At 33.3% G+C, this 22,235-nt stretch overlaps 1 protein-coding gene across 1 annotated transcript; it reads right to left on the reverse strand.

The window, feature by feature from the left end:
* Positions 1-1,163: 1,163 nt before the first annotated feature.
* On the reverse strand, positions 1,164-2,534 carry LOC139490585 (probable E3 ubiquitin-protein ligase rnf113). Its single transcript, XM_071277498.1, has 2 exons — positions 2,394-2,534; positions 1,164-1,496 (listed from the first exon to the last, which is right to left on the reverse strand). The coding sequence occupies exons 1-2, from the start codon at positions 2,532-2,534 to the stop codon at positions 1,164-1,166; spliced, it is 474 nt and encodes a 157-aa protein (XP_071133599.1).
* Positions 2,535-22,235: the final 19,701 nt, after the last annotated feature.

The following is a 22,235-nucleotide window of genomic DNA, read 5'->3' on the forward strand; positions in this document are numbered from 1 at the left end:
AATTGCATAAATTAAACGATGATACTGATCAGTCACATTGTTTACATTTGAATTTTTATATACATTGTGTGTCAACAACACAATCAGGTAAGTATCATGATTTAACCGCATAGCATTCAAGGAATGACTGTCTATGAAGAAATAACATAAAAAAATTGGTGCACACTGAATAACGCGCGTAGCGGGTTATGTAACAGTGTGCACCACATTTTTTATGTTATTTCGAATATGTGGTGCACACTGTTAAATAACCCGCTACGCGCGTTATTCAGTGTGCACCAATTTTTTTCATGTTATTTCTTCATAGACAGAAAAAATATTACAGTCATTTCTTATAATTTAATTCTAAATTCCATTTTAAACCGTAGAAAACCATGAAAAAATGTTGATGACGTCACGGTCACATGACTAAATTATATCTATGGGCTCATAACAAAATAACGTCAGCCAATCAGAAGACGCATTACATCCAAAATTAAATTATATAGATATAGATATAGGAAGACGTGGTTTGAGTGCCAATGAGACAACTCTCCATCCAAATAACAATTTTTAAAAGTAAACTATTATAGGTCAATGTACTGCCTTCAACACGGAGCCTTGGCTCACACCGAACAACAAACTATAAAGGGCACCATAAGTACTAGTGTAAAACTATTCAAACGGGAAAACCAACGGTCTTATCTATATGAGAAACGAAAAACACGTATAAATTACATAAACGACCACTACTGTACATCAGATTCCTGACTTAGGACGGGTGCAAACATGTCTGATATCTTTAAGAGTAACTATACCAGCATTTATAAAATCATTCCATAGTATTGTTTTATCTTTCAATACAATCTTTGGATTCGTAAACAATGGTTTGACCGACCGTGCAAGGGCTGTATAGCAAGTCAAGGTCGTAAAAAACTTCCATCATCATCACTGGTTGGTCATAAACAATTTCTACACTTCATATAAATGCACTCTTCTGTCTCAAAATATATCAAGCTTCTAACAATTCAATACACACAATCGGGAGACATTTGAACTCAAAATGTGGTTCTTGAATAAACAATACCATTTATCGAAGATTCATAATGTGGCGCTAATTTTGATTGGCTAGTGATGTATTATCAACAAAGACTGTCTCTTGGTTGTATGCATAAATGAAATTCTTAATTAGAATTTTCATTACCAGTCATTAAATCTTGTACATCATTAACCAGGCGATGGTCTTCTTTGTCGTTCCTATCATCCTTTTCTGGATTGTTAGTATTGGTATCATTTTCTGGAGCTTCGGTATTTATATCATTTTCTGGATTTTCAGTATATATATCATTTTCTGGATTGTCAGTATTTTTTTCCTTTTCATTTGTTTTATTTGTATCCCTGTTCCGAACCGGTTCGCCCCGACAGTATGATAAAACCTTATGATATGTGCTACAAGGTGGAGTCTGACGAGCTCTGGTCAGATATCTGTTGCGTTTACACTTATAAAAACTATTATTCTGACAATTTGCATTGACATGACTTAACTCAAACCACTATGTGCAGACCCGTCATGAACTACACTGATATATTCAAATGAGTTCACACCAGTTGAAAATCTAACAACTACATATCGTGTACCTTAAGCGACTTCAGTACCAGGATGTACTTTCCGATTAATGGGCGTCTTGTGTTCTGCTTCTTACTCCTGCAATTTCTCTCGTATTTCAGAGTCAGGCATATACTGTGACACATTGAAAACTGAAAAATATTTCACGGCAAAAAAAACCACTTGATTTAAAATTTGTATCGTTCACTTTTAAACTTGTATCCACAACCAAATCTAATGCATCTTTATAATACAACATAACTTCTTGAATATAAGCATTTTTTGACACAGCTGCAAGAAATATCCCCCCGCCAACTTCTTTTACAACATGAGTGATGACATAGGTAGCTTTTACAGTCCGTTTGTCACCTTGATCAACTAAAACAGTTTTCTCCTTGATGAAACGACCATTCCCCCTGGATGCGTAAAAGTCTATATGAGTGTAACAATGCACAAAATTTTGCTAAAAGTAGTTCTGCTTGAACAATATTTGACAGAATATAGAATGAACATCATCGGATGGCTAGTCACAAACCACAAACTTATCAGTTTTCCTCTGATTTGTAGGCACGTCTTGCTTATCAAAAACGAAAAAAAACCGACTCGAATGTCAAGCTGTTTTGGGTTTTTTTTTTTTTTTTTTTTTTTTTTTTTAACTTTTTGGGATTCGAGCGTCACTGATAAGTCTTTTGTAGACGAAACGCGCGTCTGGCGTATATACTAAATTTAGTCCTGGTATCTATGATCAGTTTATTTATCATTAGTTATTTTTAACTTGTATTTTATCATATGCATGTCTATAGTATACAACATCAGGATGAAGGTTAAGATCATCTGGGTCAGAATAAACATCAGAATTTCCTTTTACATCAGTTGAATCATGGTCATCTAAATTTGAAACACCACCTTCGTCACCACGTACACCAAAATGTCTTATTAATTTCTTCATCCATCACATAGGAAGACACATTAAGGAAGCTCATTAGATTTCCTTTCGAAAACACAGCGTTTAACTAATATGTTTAATTGTTCACTTTGAACCCCTGTTACAAAATAGATCAATAGTTATCAAAGGTACCAGGATTATAATTAAATACGACAGAGGCGCGTTTAGTCTACATAAAGACTCATCAGTGACGCTGAGATCAAAATAGTTATAAAGTCAAACAAAGACAAAGTTGAAGAGCATTGAGGACCCGAAATTTCAAAACATTGTGTCAAATACGTATATGGTAATCTATTCTTGGGATGAGAAATCCTTAGTTTTTTGAAAAAGGAAATTTATAAAAATGACCATACAATTGATATTCATGTCAACACCGAAGTGCTGACTACTGGGCTACCTTCGGGGACGAAATGTTTACCAGCAGTGGCATCGACCTAGTGATGTTAATAGTTATCAAAGGACAAAGGTACCAGGATTATAATGTAATACACCAGACGCGAGTTTCGTCATAATAAAGACTCATCACTTACGCTCAGATCAAAATAGTTATAAAGCCAAACAAGTATAAAGTTGAAGAGCATTGAGAATTCCAAAAAGGTGTGCAAAATACGGCTAAGGTAATCTATTCCTGGGATAAGAAAATACTTAGTGTTCCGAAAAATTTAAAGTTTTGTCAACAGGAAACTTATACAAATGACCATATAATTGATATCATGTCCACACCGAAGTGTTCACAGCTTCCATGTCTCTTATTGACATTTCACGTTTCTGTTTTTAGAGATATATGCCTCAACTACACCTTCAACAACTTGTATTTCTACAGTTTTAATTTCCGACACGGCCGAAACAGTTGTATTGTTCCCTCAAATATTTACTCCTTTACAGTTATAGCGGCGATCCCACCTCCAGACAGTGAGGTAACAAAATAAATAAAGTCAGAAAAATAAACAAATTCAAGACTCGTAAATGTAATGCTGTTGTGAATATTCACTTACACCTTAAGCCATTGAAAGCTTGTTCTTAGACGAGAAAAAAAATTGATTTTATATCAGCGTTGAAAACTACTTGCTAAATGTGTAATCCGGAAGTAATTTACAGTCGAACACACCTACCACTATTCCGCCACAGAAACTGAAATGTCAAAGTGTAGAATTTTAAGGTTTATGTACCCTTCTGTAGCCATTTTTGTACGAATTTTCAAACCTCAATTGTATCAAAACTAAAGATATAATAAATAATAGAGATAGGCCATTTAGTACATGTTCCAAGGGGAAACTTGATGTAAAGCATTATTTTTTACTGTTTCATTGCATTTGATACAAAAAGAGGACTTTGTGGCAAATAAATCAAGAATTTTATAGAAAATCCACAGCCTTTAATACAGAGATTTTTGTTATAAAATTTGAAACATAAATTACTCACTTGATTTTCTATGATGTGCTAATGTTTATTTTTCACAAAAAGTTCTAAGTAACCTGTAAATTCCAAAACACCTCGTGCCGAGTCACTAAAGTCGAGCGCACCCTAAAAGGTGTACTTGATTTTGGCCATATTTATGCTTGTCTTAACCAATAACTACATTTATAAACTTGTTTCAAGGAAATCAATGCTAGCACTGCATGCAATAATCCTATATCTATCAGTCATCAAATTGCCAAATATGAGAGTACAAGGATAAAGCCTATGGATTTTTCTATAAAAATCTTGATTTATTTGCCACAAAGTCCTCTTTTTCTATTAAATGCAATGGAACAGTAAAAAATAATGCTTTGCATCAAGTTTCCCCTTGGAATATGTTCAAAATGGCCTATCTCTATAATTCATTATATATGTAGTTTTGATACAATTGAAGTTTGAAAAGTTTGTACAAAAATGGCTACAGAAGGGTACATAAACCTTAAGGTAGTAACTTGTCATTTGTCAAAAAAATGTCTACCGTGTACAACAAAAAGATGCATTATATTGACCAATTGATTTTAACGGTCTAATTAGCATTATTTTACACATATACACATGGAAAAAAGTATTGCAACACCAAATTGAAATTCAAATTAGAAAAACACTTTTTATTTTTTTGTTAAATAATTTTTTGAAATAGATTTAGTTAAACATTATTTAAATATCACCTGAGTTTAATCAACAAATATCGACTCTATCAGTTCTTATCTGCACATGCAGCTACTGTACTCGTAAACATTAAAACAGATGTTTTTATCCTCATTGTTTTCAACGCCTTAAATAACCAAGTTTATAAATTTATGTTATTGACACCTTGTAATTGGTCATCCACAACTCATAACTGCAGCAAGATGGTAGATATCCAGCATGAGGGAAGCAGGTATGTCGCTGTGATAATTGCACGTATTGTTGGTCATCACCATTCCACTATAAGTCGTTTTGAGAATAAAAATCATGCAAGAGACGATGTTAAAGACCTTCCGAGGTCATATAGACCCCCTATAACATCTGCTAGGGAAAATAAAGCATAATAAATGTTGGTCAGAAGGAAACCCATTGCAAACAATACAATCCTAAAAAGAGAATGATGACCATACAGTAGCCTTTAAACAAGAACTGTTCAAGATCGGCTAATCGCTACTGGTTATCGTGCGATAATACCATTTCGGGGGCCTTTGCCTACGAACAGACACACAGATGCTCGTATCCAATATAGTGCAGAGCTGGCCAAAGTTGGAAATTAGCGTCGTGGAGGAAGATCCATTGTTCCAATAGAATTCGGTTTATTCTTCTTGGTCTTAATCGTAGCCCGAATTTGAACCATATCGAGTATATATGGGACACTATTGGGCGTAAAGTGCATGAAAGGACACCCCAGTTCAAACAAGTCATGAAATAAACAACACCCTTCGTCAAGAATGGTTGCTGCTAGCTTAGCAACAAATTAGTCGACTTATGGCAGGAATCAGAAGTCGTTAAGATGCGGGTATCCGTTTGAATGGAGGCTGCGCATAAAGTACTAATTCTTTGGCGTATAACAATCAACCATGATGTGAACAATCATCTAAAGATTAATTTTGAAATGTCTGACATTGTAAAGTTCGACTACAGTAAAAGTTGTAAAATGCATTTTTTTGTACAAAAAACACTTCATTTTGTTATAAAAATTTTGGTTAGAAAAAACTTTTTTTTTCATACATTTTTTATTCGTTTTAAAGCCAATGTTATGATTAACTGCGTTTCAATATTATTTTACAAATGTTTTATCATATTACATCCAAAATAAAAGACTGAATTTTCAAGTTTTAAAAAATCAAGGTGTTGCAATACTTTTTTCCATGTGTATATATTTTTAGCTTTTTAGCAGACAGATTTTGATTCGAGCGTCAATGATGAGTCTTTTGTAGACGAAACGCGCGTCTGGCGTAAATACAATATTTAACCCTGATATCTATGATGAGTTTAACTACATATACTAGTATCAATGTCTACGTTTATGGAGCACAGACTATGTTCAACAACTTCATACCGGTCTTCCTCAAAGCCGATATGAGAGTCGTCAACTACAATATCCCCACCATCCTCTGTGTTGTTTAAAGCAACATCGATCCTCTGCGTTGTTTAAAGCAACATCACAAAGGGTGTCATAACGTTAATGAAATTATTTTTTTTTTCATGAATGTCATCGATTAGGTCTTTAATTTCTGGTGCGTCATCACTTTTTAACTCAGTTACTGTGGATACTTCATTATTGATTTATTCGTGCGAATTACTCTTATTTTTAACTCATGTGTCTTCAACGCAACTACAGACTTATTAATCACAATCAAACCACACGTTTCGACGATTGGCAGCGGTTGCGTTTCAAATTCCCCCCTTCTGACATATACACTTTATCGGTAGTGCATGACAATATACCCTTATCTGAATGATACCTTCTCTCCATATGACCCTATTCTCCACAATATTATTTAAAGACAGTTTTCGTGAACATGTTCGGGTGAAATATATTCTGAACCTTTGTCGGATTATTATGAACACATTTATAGTACTTCGTTATTTTACCAATCTTGAAACGCAACTACATGTGGCGTAAAAACAAAACGTGTTCCATCAGCTATCTGCGTACTTGGTACATTTCTTCTAAAAACTGGTGAAACATCTTTAATCTGTCATGTTACCTATTATGTTGTCAATTTCTACTCCTCATAGAATTTTGTTGCTGCATTTGACTTTCAATCAAGCGGAACATCATCTTAAATAACCGTAGCAAGCACAGAGCTCAATCTTGTGACATGAACAATTGCTTGCACTTTTCATGTAGATATCCCTATTATACGAATAGTACAGTCCTATGAAAAATCTTTTTGTCTCCATTTCATAATTCTCTTTCACTTCAGAAACTTTCCCCGACGTCTCCGACCCCACCAAAAACTTTGTCGTCCTTTAAAAAAATCATTCTGCCAGTTCTTCAAAAGTAATTCAAACCCAGAATAAAAAACTGACTAGTGCACCGCTCCACCCTTTTCACAAAATGGCTAAATCGCCGGTGTTAATAAAAAGTTAATAATGTTTTGATGAATGGAAGTATTTTAGTCATCCACAATACCTTTCATATGAAAAAAAATACGTTTGAACACTGAAATCAACAATATCATATCGGAACAATGTAAACAACATTTATGTCTGGCTGTGCTTCATTCAGTGCCCAATAGCCGAATGGGCTTTAAAAAAGACATATTATACATATCAAAATACATTTAGTTTAGTCTGTTTTTGATGATATCCATTTGGCTTGGCTCTGTTCTCATAAATCTCGTCGGTGTATTATTGTTATATATATATAATTTTTGTATTCTTGTCTTTTATTTTTGCTAATTTTCCTTTATATGTTTATTTTAAACATATATCGTGGCTCTGTAGTTATACATCCCGTCAGTGTGTTATTGATCTGTGATGATATTTATATTCTATCTTTCGTTTTTTACTTATGTGCTGCGTCTATGTGCCTTTTTGTTTTTCTTTGATAAATATGACGTGGCTCTGTAATTTTACATCCCATCACTGTTATTGTAAGTTTTGTATCTTTGTCTTTCACGTTTGCTCTTGTGCTTTGTCTATATGTCTTTTTGTGCTAGTTTGTTACATATTTGTTTGGTTTTATAGTAATTAAAATTATAACACAATGGTTACTGCTGCACCCAAATTTGTGAAATTTTTACCTTATTATGTCTGTTGGTTTTGTTGACACATCGTTGTCAATATAATGAAATTTGATGAAAGATTACGCTAGGTTAAAAACTAGGATTAATCCACCATTTTCTACATAAAAAAATGCCTGTACCAAGTCAGGAAATTGACATTCGTTATTCGTTCGTTTTATGTGTTTGAGCTTTTGATTGTTCCTTTGGATTTTGGACTTTCCGTTTCGAATTTTTCTTCAAGTTCCGTGTTTTCGTGATTTTACTTTTTATATATCTAAAACAATATTTCAAGTTTTGAAAATATCTATGATAATCTATTTGTACCTTGTGTGTGCATGTCCTCAGGACACAATCAATTTATATATGAAATTTCAATCCTGGTATCTATGATGAGTTTATTCACAACAATTACTTTACCGTGCAACGTTTATTGCCTTTGTAACCATACGTTCAAAAGTGATTACAAATTTGATATCTTTTCTTTCCTTTTAATATCATCACATATATTTTGGTGTTTTCCTATATAAACACCACGTAGTAATTGTACATTATTATCACATACTTGTAAACCATGCCCCTGTTTTTCTACGGGGAACAATTCTCTCTTTCAAACGCATAAAATTTTACAGACTTCTGTCTATTAATTTTAGCACCAGTTGCTTTACTATTTAAATAAAATATTAAAAACTTCTGATTCAGATTGTTTATTACAAAAAGATAAAAATATGTCCGTCTGCACGCTGAAAAATTAACCCTTCGGTTTCACTATTTGGAAAAACAATACCTTTTATCAAATAATTTTTAGGAATCTTGCTATGTAAGGGTTCAGTAGCTAAAACATACAGTAACGCACTAATAGTACATCCTTGTCTAATAACATTCTTAATACATAAATAATTTGTTACGAAATCAAACCATTGCATTTCACTGCACTTAATATTTCTATATATTTACATGTTATAAAGTTTTCTTTAAAACCATATCTTTTTAAAACCTTCAAAAGATATAAGTTACTCACTCTATCAAATGTCTTTTCTTGGTCATTGTATATAATCAAGGACGTATAACTAACATAATATACGTCCTTGTTTATAATATAACATTCAAGGTCATCTCTCTAAATAATTTCTATGATATCTTTGACGTTTATTACAATATTAGATATATGTCGACCAATTATACAAGTTTGGTCTATAGAAATAATTTTTGGTAATACAGTTTCAAATCTTTTTGCCACTATTCCGGCCAAAGCTATATAATTAACCTGTACCAGAGATAACGGTCGTTATTTTTTAAGTGATCTTTTGTCACCTTTTGTCTTAAATACAAGACTAAATACACCACATTTTATTGATCTACTTACAATCACTCTTGTTCAATAGTATTTTAAAGCTTTACAAGTATATGCTTAAGTTCAGAATACAATTGTCAATAAAACTCAACAATAAGTCCGTGTGATCCTGGACTTTCATTTTTAGGCATTTGAGATAATGCTTTAAATAATTGTTTCTTCAAACGAAATATCTTACGCGTCTGGCGTATATACTAAATTTAGTCCTGGTATCTATGATGAGTTAATTTACTAACATAATTGATGATAATTTTTATCTATTTTTACATCTACACAATATAATAACTCATTCTGTTTCTTATCATCAGTATCTACATAAGTTTTGCAATTCTTTATTCTTATCATATTGTTAATCTAAAATATCATTAATGTCACTAACATATTCATTATTTACATTTAACAATTCCTTTACAGAGTTATTCTCCTGTTTATATTTTAAATAAAAAAAATTATTTTGTACTTTTGTATGATTCAACAGCCCAAAAGGCATTTAAATCTAAGAATAGCGCTTCTACATTTTTATAATTCATATTAAGCGATTCTAATCTCAAACTTTTCAATTTAGCTATATCAATATCATTATCATTGGCAGCTATTTCACATACATTATTAATTGGCTTTTCTAACATAAGATAATCTCTTCTATTTTCTTTAGCTATAGAAGAAGATATAATTTGGGATGATCTTTTAATTTTATACTTAAGAGTATCCCACCATATCAAGATATGTCTACTTTATTACATTACTCATTTTCGTTTTCTACAGATAAAATTCCCTTAACAATTGTAACATACTGTTCATTTGGTAAAAGTGTATTGATAAGGATCCCCAATCAAGGACTTCTTTCTATATTATTACAGTTCAAATTCAATATAAGTTAAGCATGATCACTTAATGCCCCAGTCACACTAGACCACGATCGCACCACGATCTAAATTAATTCAGATCTTGGTGAGGTCGCAGTATGAGTGGCATTAAATATAAATTTTTGTTGTTTTCACGATTCTTCTACGTCCTAATTACGCTTCTACAACGATTCCGCTACGATTACTATCATACAACATTTTCGCCACGCTTACCATGCGACCTCACTACGATTATCAGGATCTTACTACGCTCATCACGTTCTCTTCTACGACCATACCATGATTTATCCGATTGCAACACGATCTTATTCACGCTTCTACGATTATAGCACGCTTTAATCCTGGCCATTATACGATCTAACCACGTTCATAACGCGATCTAGCTACGCTCTCGGCAATAACGTCAACATCATGTTCCATATAAATACTGTTCCATTCCTTCTGATTTTCATTAATACAAAGAATTCTCGAAATCAACACAGGCATGCCTCCAAAATCTACCAGAACTCATGGGCGTGGTGGTAGGGGTAGAGGTAGAGTCTGCGGGGCCTCTGATGCGAATCCTAATCCAGATGATATGTCGGATCAACAAATCAACCCTGAATAACAACGTTTTGCTTATCAGTCAAGATCAAATGACGAGATGTTATTGAACAATAATGGGAATAATTCAGATGTGTCACACATGGTTGAGCTTTTTGGAAACTAGGGACATAATGTCCAAATTACTTACAAACAAACAAAACCTTGAGAGCTTTTATATATTTCATGTGACAATGACAATAAGCTCAAGTATGGCTAGAACTCTAAATGGTTGTAGTATGAACGTAGTTATGTCGTAAGACTAGCGTAATGAGGACGGTATGCGAGTACTATAATCGTACTTTGGTCTTGAACAGCGATGTATAAACGTGGTATAGCCGTAGTAGAAGCGTATTTCTGTCGCGGGGAGAACGTGATGGTTGTAGTGAGGTCATAGTAGCGTCGCTGTGAGATCGTAGCGCATTCTCTCCCACTAGAATTGCGCATTCGTTACGCTCTCGCTTCGATGGAACAGCGACATGTGCTATCATACCACGACCTTACTGTGCTCTTGCTATGCCTTTACTACGATATAGTTTCGCCACGATCGCACAACGGTTCTTTTGAACATGTTCAAAGTTGGCCAGTTTCATCCAGATTACGAGACCTCACCACGAACGTACCACGATTTTACTGCGATATACACGATCGCATTAAGATCGCCAAAAGGAGTAGGTCCAGTAAGACCCCTTTTTGACCCCAAAATATAGCAGTTTTACAAAATTGTTAAAATGTAAAATTTCAGTTATTTATGTGAAAGTATAATGCTACTGCTACATAAATATGAACTGTTTGTGACAATACAATGCACATATAAGGTAGTAGCACCATTAAGTCATGATAAATTACTGAAATCCTCACAAATCTAGCTTTTTAGTTAAATTTTAGACAGTTTCCGTGTAAAACCAAAGTGGCCGCATTCGTGTTCATCCTTAATATTGAAATGTAAGTTGTATTTGATGATAATACATCACATATATACAGGTTGAGGATGAACACGGATGCTGCCACTTTCATTTTTGACAAAAACCATCTGAAAAGTGTCATTTTTCGGCATATTTGGTAGATTTTTCATATTTGAGCTTCAATCGGATCGTTTTTAATGACTAAATCAGTTAAAATCTTTCACATAAACTAATTGAATCCAATGAAAATAGACATTTAAGTGTTTAAAAAGTGGTCAAAACCTTTCGTCAGATGAACCTAAAATTTGAGGCCAAAATCGGTCCTTACCGGACCTACTCCTTTGCATTTTTTTCAGAGATCGTAGTGCATTCGTGGCCTAGTGTGACTGCGTTATAAACTAGTTATAGTACACATTTGGATACATGGTGAAAACTAAAATATAAGCTATCCTACTCTGTTGTAACTCATTATATCTAATACGTTTCCATAAAAATATTCTTCTGTGGATGTTTCTAGTACGCAACACATCATATACATAGATTATCATTATCTGTTTGGTAATATTTTCTTCAAATTTCATCTGCAATATGTTTTGTTTTACCACCCTTGTCTAAATTAGACGAACTAGTATTGAAGCACGGGGGTCTCTTCCTATATGAAGGTATACACATATGTGCCGCTGGAAAGGGTCCCTTTTTTGATAAGGCAAGTCAAATATATTAATGGAGTGCAATTTTACCGAGTATTTGACCTATTGTGATATATCAACATGATCAATGGGTCATATGTTTTTTAGTTTGTTGTTCAACGATCTTCTCTGAATTTCCCAAACTCTTCGCCGTTAAAATGTCCAAAAGTCGCCTAAAAAACGTTTTCCGTATTCTCCGTATACAGTTTTACAAATTCAAAGAACTCTGTTCTTTCAGTTACCGTATTTGGTGCATATAACGATATAATATTGTAAAAATTTTCATTTCCAAGAAATGTAACATGTGAAAATATACCTATTTTCATCAGAATGATCAAATTGTATCTTATCTTGACAATACCATCACTATTTGTATCCAGTATTTCTACTTAACTGTCATACCCATCACCAGAACAGACAGACAATTCATCATTTTCTTTCGCACGTTCAGTGATGATTACTGCATCACCAACCAGGGTGCCATTTATTTCATTCAATGAGAGACTATTCTCCATATCAACATCAATAATGTCACCACTCCCTACTACAACAGTATTGCAAGAAGGATTGCTTTCATCATCTCTCTTGATTTTTTTTTTAACTTTTTACAATTCTCTGTCTGTTCCGGCAACAAGACTTACACTCTCAACTATAATAGTTTCAGTTGAGCTATCTGTTCTATGATCATCATTGTCATCAATATCATCCTCTAAAATCGGTCGCTTTCTCTTTAAACCATCTTGAAATCCTTTTTGCTCATTGTGCACTTCTACTTCTACTATTGTAAACTTTGAGACTTCTGGTTTTCTTTCAATTTTGTCTGACCCATCCAATTGTATTTTGGCTTCACTCTCCTGTCTTCGTTTTATCTTCGATACAGTTTTCACTTGGTATTCTTTCATAGTTATGTACATTTTCACTTACAATAGACTTTACCACGGTTTCAGTATCCTCATCATCTGCACGATTTTCATCTGGTCTTCTTTGTATTATAACTTCTGAGTATTGTCATAAGCTACTATACAAATACAATCTTTTAACGGTTGATCACATTCTTTACATTGACATTCGCACGGATATTTGGAACAATCCGTACAAGGACAAACGCACGGATCACTTCGGTATTGGTGACATTTACATACACATGGAACTGTGTTGCATGTGTAGAAAGCACATGTACATTTACACATGCAGAAATATTCTCCACAGTCCGGACAATTTGCGTTATTTTCAATTAAAAACGGCAGGGCTAACACTCCTGGAGGAAACTTACACCTCATGAATCGTGTGTCATCAGCAACTTCAATCCGGTTCGTTTATAAACAGGTGAAACTACTTTCACTCCTTTATTTTCAATTTTACTTGTATTGTATTATCATCGTTACAAATATAAGACGGTAATTTCATTACTGAAACTACGGTTGTCCGAAAACCTCCTACTGCACTCAAAGTCTCTTTTAGCAATTTCTACGCCCCGTAACATCTTAAACGCAATTTCTTTACAAACAAATGTTACATCATATGACGATAAATCACGTCGTACTACTGCTAATACAGTGTTCAATCCGGTTAAAGTCTTAATATCATCTATAACAACCCTTTCTCCAATTACTTGTGTAGAAATTGTTTCCACCCTAACAGTACTTTCTCGCTGGTAATTTTTATTATCAGTAACATAAATCTGTTTCGAAAACCGATTTCTATTATCCCTTGTGTTTCTACGAGAATTTCCTGAATTTGGATGATTCGTCTCCGACTGAGACATTTTCGAATTTTAAAGCAAGCACAAAAGAATCAAACGCACCCAAGTCACCCTCCTCCTCCTCCAAACAATTGGTCAGATTAGGGGTTAACAACATATAAATAAACAGTTTATCCGTTTCGAAATATTAAGAACAATGCAATGTTCATCAAAATTACCTTTGTATATGCATAAATCATATATACTCCGTCGAAATCAATGAAATTATTTCCGGAGAATTGTTTTCATGGGCTGTGATCAATTCAGCCAAATCATATCATGAGTTTCTTTTACCAGAAATCAATTACCAGAACATATCCATAAAAAATCGTTCATTTGATCGAAAATATGCATAAACCCTTAACAGAACATATCCATAACATAGTCCTCCACTACAATTACCATATAGTTACATATTTATAAGTCTTTTTGATGATAACCTTAGATCTATCAGGGAAAAGATAAAAACTGTATTTTCTTCTTGCAAATATTATGCCACGTCCCTAGGTGGGCTCAAACCACCAATCTTTCGGTTAACAGCCGAACGCGCCAACTTTTTTTTTTATCATTAATAATTTTTTTATTAGATTTTTAGGGATAACATCAAAAGATCGATGTAGGATAAAAAAAACTTATATCAAATAGTTTGGGGATGGGGGCAACATTGCTGCAAGTTTTGTTAATCTAAAATCGATTTTACATATATCCCTATTGGTCAATCAATGTTTCCCAAATTTAGTTAAGAGGGTGATGTGGGGGTCAGTGAAAAAACTATGTGAATTAATTTTTTTTATCTTTCATTGAACTTTTGATGTCGTCCCTTACATACTGTCACCATGAGACGTCCCTCGCTGGAGACAGGTTTTCTATATACAGAGTTGTACTTATCCTCCCACATTAGTAAAAATCAAATACATCTAAATGATACAAGTTTAAAAGTTAAAACATATATAGCATATATTTCCCTCTTTATTTCATGGTGTTTAATTTTTTTTAAGTGTGTATATGGTTACAAGAGCGCAAATATTTGTTAACATTCAACTGTCAATTTTTTTTACCCCAAGATGGTACTCAGAAAAAAAACCTTTGAAGCTTCTTATTGGATGATGCAAAATAGATTTTTTTTTTTATTTGAAAGCTTATCCATTTAGGTTTGAAAATTGGTGAAAATCAAATTCATAATTCACAATGTGTAGAAGATAGAATTTTTTTATTAACTGAGGATCCATTCCAAATTAGCCTTTCCAATTTAGTGCGCAATTAGGAAGCTTCCATAAAAACTGCATTTAAGGGCACTTTTTGCCGCATGACCATATACTTCTTTTTGCTGTAATAAAAGGCTGACATCTATAGTCTCAGGAACTGCTACCTATTTTTTTTTAGTTTGTTTATTCTTTAAGAAATAAATTTTTGAATACCACTGGGGTCCTATGGAAAATGCATTACAAATAATTGCGCTCTTGTAACCATATGAATTGACGGTGGACAAATTCAATACAAGTTATATATTGAAAGCGAGAAAACTTTGAAATATTTTCAAAAGTCGAACACACCTTAGTGCGATCGATAATTTTACATTGGTATGTGATCTTTTGTTCTAACAACCAATCAAATTGAAATAACTGTCTAGACAAACTCAACTGTGTGATCATTTTGAATATCCAATAAAGTGATTTGTGTGAAAAATATTTGTAGAATAATTGTCTTTGTTGTGTCATTTTATAATACATGTATGTGTTTTCGACGTTTTTTATGAGTGTGAACTTGAAAAGACGAAGTGCATCTATGTCTTTGATATGAAAAACTTTTAAATTCCGTGTTGAATATGCAAAGTCGAACTACGCTATGAAAAAAAATTAAAAAGTAAGTATTTATAACTCGTGACCGTTTCAAAAATCAAAGTAAAAATAACTGTTCATAATCAATGGAATTAATCATATCAGGCGGGTAATTGGTTAAAATGTTGTGTAATATGTCTTTCAGGTAATCATGAAGTGGATTAAACTTTTGAACGTGTCTGCCCTTCCATTATGTGACTCAAGAAAAAATTCCAAAAAATGGGTTACTATTGTATCGAAAAGAGAATATCGAGTGCACCTTTTTATGTTAGGGCGTGTTTGAGTTGAATATTTTGTCTTGTAATCGTACAAAGCAAGAATATTTCTTACATTGTCTCGCTTCAGATTCTATCATTTTTATATATCACTATCGATTTTAGTGATAAAGTAATCAAACGCACCTTTTCAGATTGATTGACATTCAGTATCCAAATATTTTTTTTAAGAAATTTTAATATAAAGGCTTGCATTTTTAGAAAAATATCAGAAATATTTAATCCACCTTTCAGTTTTGTACCTACTACACAATTTTGCCAAAGAAATTTTATAACAATTAAACAGATTTCATTTTAAACTTTTTCCGGCAATGGACATGCAGTTACAGTATAATATAACCTCGACATTATAAGGAAAGTTAAAACTGTAGTTTTATCATCCTGTTTGAAGGAAATATGGATACATCTACCGTCAAAACTTTGAACTTCAGACACTTGATTTTGTACTCGTTTGCGTACTAAAAAAGCAACACCTTGTCTTAGGTTTACACCATAACAAAAGTATATTTTTCCTTCCCAAAATTTTTCAATATTTGGAATGATACCATCATCCCAAAAGATTTCTTGGATACCAACAATATCAAAATAATTTTCTCAACAATATTTTGTAAAATTTTGAAACTTTGTTACATCTCTGAGACCATTAGCATTTATGATAACAATATTTACCTCCAACAAGAAAAATAAAATAAGAAATAAAAGTGTGTACCTATGAACTTGAACTTGGTTGTTTAAGGGAGAGTTAAGACTTAGGATTAGACTTTATCTTCTTAATGTCTTCAGGGATGAGGTTTGGGCTGGTAACTTAACGACGCCTTCTTTTTTTACCCATATTACGAGCCAGTTCCTCATCAGTAATTTCCATTTCTGTCTCACTGTCAATCGAAGACCCTGTATTTTTATCAAGATCAGAATCAACCAAGTCAACATTTTACTCATGAAAAACTGACTCGTTCACTTTTTTGGACCCCCCTTTTTTATGCAAAATATTTATTTCATTGTCAATCAAATTGTCTTTTGAATGTTCATGTACTGTCATAACTTCAGTTTGTTAATCATCATCGTCAGGAGTATTGTTACAGAAATCAGTGTTTGGATTTTCATCTAGATTTAGTTCATCTTAAGCAGTATTAACATCTGAATTTTCTTTTACATCTGTTGCATCATCACGGTCATCTAAATGTAGCGTATCATCTACATCATCACGATCATCATTCTTAACCTCTTCATCTTCTTCCATTTGTTCATCATTAGTTGCATTATAATTTTCGACATTAGAGTCTTCAGCATTTAAGGCATCTTGGGTTTCAGTATCAGGACGATCATAACCCCATACAGGTTCACAAGTACAGCTGGCTGGATACCGCTAACACTTATCATAGCGTGGTTTCGGACAAGTACGTGCCAAATGACCACTCTCTTTGCAACGATAACACATATTATTAGGACAGTTAATATAAACATGGCCTGATTCGAAACATTTAGAACAGACCCTTTTCTGGTTGTCATGTAAAACTCGTATGTATTCGTGCGAATTGACATCTGTAGAAAATTTCATACTCTACGGTAGACCTTGACGAAATTCAGGGACTCTTACTACCACGTACCTTGTACCCTCTGCAATGGTCTTGCCAGAATGCATTCGGCGTTTAATAGGCGATATAAGTTCGGCACCGAAATTTTCAAGTTTTTTGGTAATTACTTCATCCGTCACATAATATGACACATTGAGGAAGCTCATCATCTTTTGCTTAGAAAATACAGCGTTTGGCTTGAATGTCACATTATTAACTTTGAACCCCGTGTTGCATAACTAATCAACAGCTTCTAATTATTTAAGTGTGATCTCGTACACATTTCCGCTTTTAGGTACACAAGCCTCAACTACACCTTCACCCACTTCTGTTTCTACACTATTTATAACCGACAAAGCCGAAACATTTTGACATGGTGAAGGGAGGTTACGAAAACACTTAAAAATGTCAGATGTATGGAAATCCACGATTATCAAAATAAATGTCACTGGGAGTGTTCACTTACACCTTAAGCTTTGAAAATTACATCCTACTTGCCGAATGTCCAAACCGGAAATCTCCGAACGCGCTAACCAATTGCGCCACAGAGACTCGCATGTCAAGCTTTAGAATTCTTAGGTAGTGATGTTTTTACCTGGACATTTCGACAGGGCGTTTATTAACCTTTTATTATTCATCTAAAATCTAGCTGGCTTTCTTTTACCAGAAATCAATTACCAGAACATATCCCTAAAATTTTCGTTCAATAGATCGAAAATGTACATAAACCCTTAACAGAACATATATCCATGACATAATCCTCCACTCCAATTACTATATAATTACACATTTATAAGTCTTTTTGATGAAACCTTATCAGTGACAAGATGAGAATAAAACTCTATTTTCTTCTTGCAAAAATTATGCGACGTCCCTGGGTGGGCTCGAACCACCAACCTTTCGGTTAACAGCCGAACGCGCTTTTTTTTCATTCAGTAAAATATTTATTCACAATATGTACAATAAAATGTGAATCGGCAAGTCTCCGAATTCACTAGTATTTAAAACAATTTTTGTTAATTTACCAAGTTATGTGTTAGTAAATCTTAACAGAATTCCATCTAGATTGTATAAAATTGAGAATGGAAATGGGGAATGTGCAAAAGAGACAACAACCCGACCATAGAAAAAAACAACAGCAGAAGGTCACCAACAGGTCTTCAATGTAGCGAAAAATTCCCGCACCCGGAGTCGTCCTTCAGCTGGCCCCTAAACAAATATATACTAGTTCAGTGATAATGAACGCCACACTAATTTCCAAATTGTATACAAGAAACTAAAATTAAAATAATACAAGACTAACAAAGGCCAGAGGCTCCTGACTTGGGACAGGCGCAAAAATGCGGCTGTGTTAAACATGTTTGTGAGATCTCAAACCTCCACCTATACCTCTAGCCAATGTAGAAACGCATAACAATACGCACATTAAAATTCAGTTCAAGAGAAGTCCGAGTCTGATGTCAGAAGATGTAACCAAAGAAAATAAACAAAATGACAATAATACATAAATAACAACAGACTACTAGCAGTTAACTGACATGCCATCTCCAGACTGCAATTAAACTGACTGAAAGATTATGATTTCATTATATGAACATCAGGCACAATCCTTCCCGTTAGGGGTTTGGTATCATACCATCATAACATATATGAGAAGAACATAACCCGTGTCATGCCAACAACTGGTTTTTGAATAAATGTGTTTAGTTCCGATGCAAAGACCCTATAAGTGAATCAATATTAACGCCAAAATATGCAAATATTATAAAGAATATTTCCATAAAAAATTGGAATATTATAAAGAATATTTCCATAAAAAATTGGATGTGAAATACCTGAACATATAAGAAGTCTGCATTTTGAGCTATATTTACGAATGATGTCCTTAGACCGATGATAAAATTTAGTAAATGTTTTGACTAGTTTGTGATATCGAAAACCCTGGTGTAATAATTTTTCAGTAATACATAAATTTCTCTTGTTAAAATCTAAAACATTGTTACATACACGAGGGAATCGTACAAGTTGAGATATATAAACACCGTAAGATGGTGACAAGGGGACGTCACCATCTAAAAATGGATAATTAACGATAGGAAATGAAAAATCATCTCTTTTATCATAAATTTTAGTATTCAGCTTTCCGTTAGTGATATAGATATCAAGATCGAGGAAAGGGCAGTGGTCATTGTTAGTATTAGCTTTATTTAAAGTAAGTTCAACAGGATAAATTTCTTTAATATAAATACTGAAGTCGTCATTATTGAGATCTAAAATATCATCGAAATATCTAAAAGTATTATTAAATTTGTTTATCAGATGTTGTTTCGATGGGTCTTTGCTTATTTTTGTCATAAATTGTAACTCATAGCAATACAAAAACAGGTCCGCAATAAGTGGTGCACAGTTAGTCCCCATTGGAATTCCGATAATCTGACGATATACAGAATCCCCAAAGCGAACAAAAATGTTATCTAGTAAAAATTCAAGGGCATATATAGTATCAAAGCATGTCCAATTGACATAGTTTTTTTGTTTATAGCTAATAAAAAATGACATAAAAGAGTTTGAACATATATATTCACATTCTGATTTATCAAATGCCCATTTGATTAGGTGTGTGATTTTTTTCTTTATGAGAATGTGAGGCAATATGGTATACAGGGTAGAAAAATCAAAACTTAGAACAGATATAAAATCACCCATATAAGCATGCAATTTATCAAGTACTTCCAACGAGTTCTTGGCACTCCAAAAGTAATTAATTCCACTTTTTTCGAAGGCCTTATTTGAACAATTTATTATCAGGTTTTTAATGGATCCAAGTGAGCTGGTAAGAAGAATAGACAATTTAGTAGTGGAACAATGGCTTGAAGACGAAATAAATCTATATTTGTAAGGTGTTTTGTGTAGCTTTGGAAGCCAATACATAGATGGGACTTTTCTATACAGAGCTCGAAATAATGTTCATTGATTGTCTATGAGAGCTCAAAATAATTATCAATTTTAAAATATAAAATATCATCTATCACAGGCACTAAAGTACACATATTGATATCAGAGGAATAACTCTTAATGTCTTTATACCTTCACGTCTACTGATGGACGTTTTAAAGTAAAAGTTTGTAGCTACCCGATTCGTATGTGTACAGCAGCAGTGGATTCTTTTCCACAAAATATTTAATAAAAAGATGTAATTTGTTGGTCATTTTGTAATATGTGTGTTCATATTCAACATAGTTGTGTATTGTAAAGATAAATAATCTTTTTGTACCTATATCTTTTTCTTCGTAAATTTTTATTTGTCTTGCTTTATATATTGACAATCTTGCAACACTTAGTAGAAGATTGACAAAATATGTGTTAACTGCTTTTGTATTAACCAAATACCCATGTAAGATCAGCTGATCATAATCAATGATTTGATGTTGTGTATCTTTTAAAAGTACATTGTGTCTTATGTCCATTAAAAACTGTTTGAAATCAATCTGAAACGGACAACTACTCCAAAGGTGAAACATATCCTCAGGGCATGATTTGCATAACAAACACATGTTACTATCTACCTTGTTAATACGTTGTAATTTATCAAGCGTAAATATAGTGTTTGTTGCCACCCTATAATTTACCTACCGAATTAGACTATTTACCGGATTTGTTATCACATAAGCAACAGGACGGGTACCGCAAGTGGAGCAGGATCTGCTTACTCTTCCGGAGCACCTGAGATCACCTCTAGTTTTTTGGTGGGGTTCGTGTTGTTTATTCTTTATTTTTCTATGTTGTGTCGTGTGTACTGTTGTTTGTTTGTCTTTTTCGTTTTTAGCCATGGCGTTGTCAGTTTGTTTTAGATTTATGAGTTTGACTGTCCCTTTGGTATCTTTCGTCCCTCTTTTAGACTAATACACTCAGGCGGGATATGACATTGATTGACAACCCGGTATAATGCACGAAAACACATTGAAGGGAACTGTTTCAACCAAAAAATTTCTGATGTGGGCGGCTCGGAAAAACTTTGTAGGAGGAGTTTATAGAAAATGTGTGTAGTAGCCTTCGAGAATTCGGTCATATTTGTTCCGACCGTTAAACAAGGAAATCTGTCAACATTAACTGGATTTATTGCTGTTAATTCGTTTTTCCACAATTGCGGTATTGCATTTAAAATTCTTCCGTATGCATTTATGATAACCCAACTTCGTAATTCTGGGTATTTTTCTTGTACTATTTCAATGATTGAATCTTTTGAAAGAAAACCTGGAATAAATTCGTAGCAAATATCTTTGATTTTAACAATACCGGAATTTATGAATTCTCTGTACAAAAGTGCTTTGCCTTTCGCATTAATAACCGGATTACAAAATAACGGATTTTCATAGATATGCTGGACGTGTATGTTGAAATCAACTTACGATTTAATTGCATAATATGCTTGGATAATTTCTTGGTAAAATTTTGGTAAGATTTTTATCTGATTTATATTAAAGCAATCATACGCAATATTTTCGGCGATTTTCATCTTTTCTATTTTGTTTATAAAATATTTCATTGTACTCTTCCAAAGTGCATGACAATTAAGATCTAGAAATTTACTGAAAATTTTTAATCTAAAAGCTTGCATTCTTAAATTAATGTCAGGGATATTCATCCCCCCTTCAATTTTAGCCGCAACTACTGTTTTATATTTTACTAAATGAAAATTATTTTGCCAAAGAAATTTTAAT

This window comes from Mytilus edulis, chromosome 1 (assembly GCF_963676685.1).
Source record: "Mytilus edulis chromosome 1, xbMytEdul2.2, whole genome shotgun sequence".
Lineage (NCBI taxonomy): Eukaryota > Metazoa > Mollusca > Bivalvia > Mytilida > Mytilidae > Mytilus > Mytilus edulis.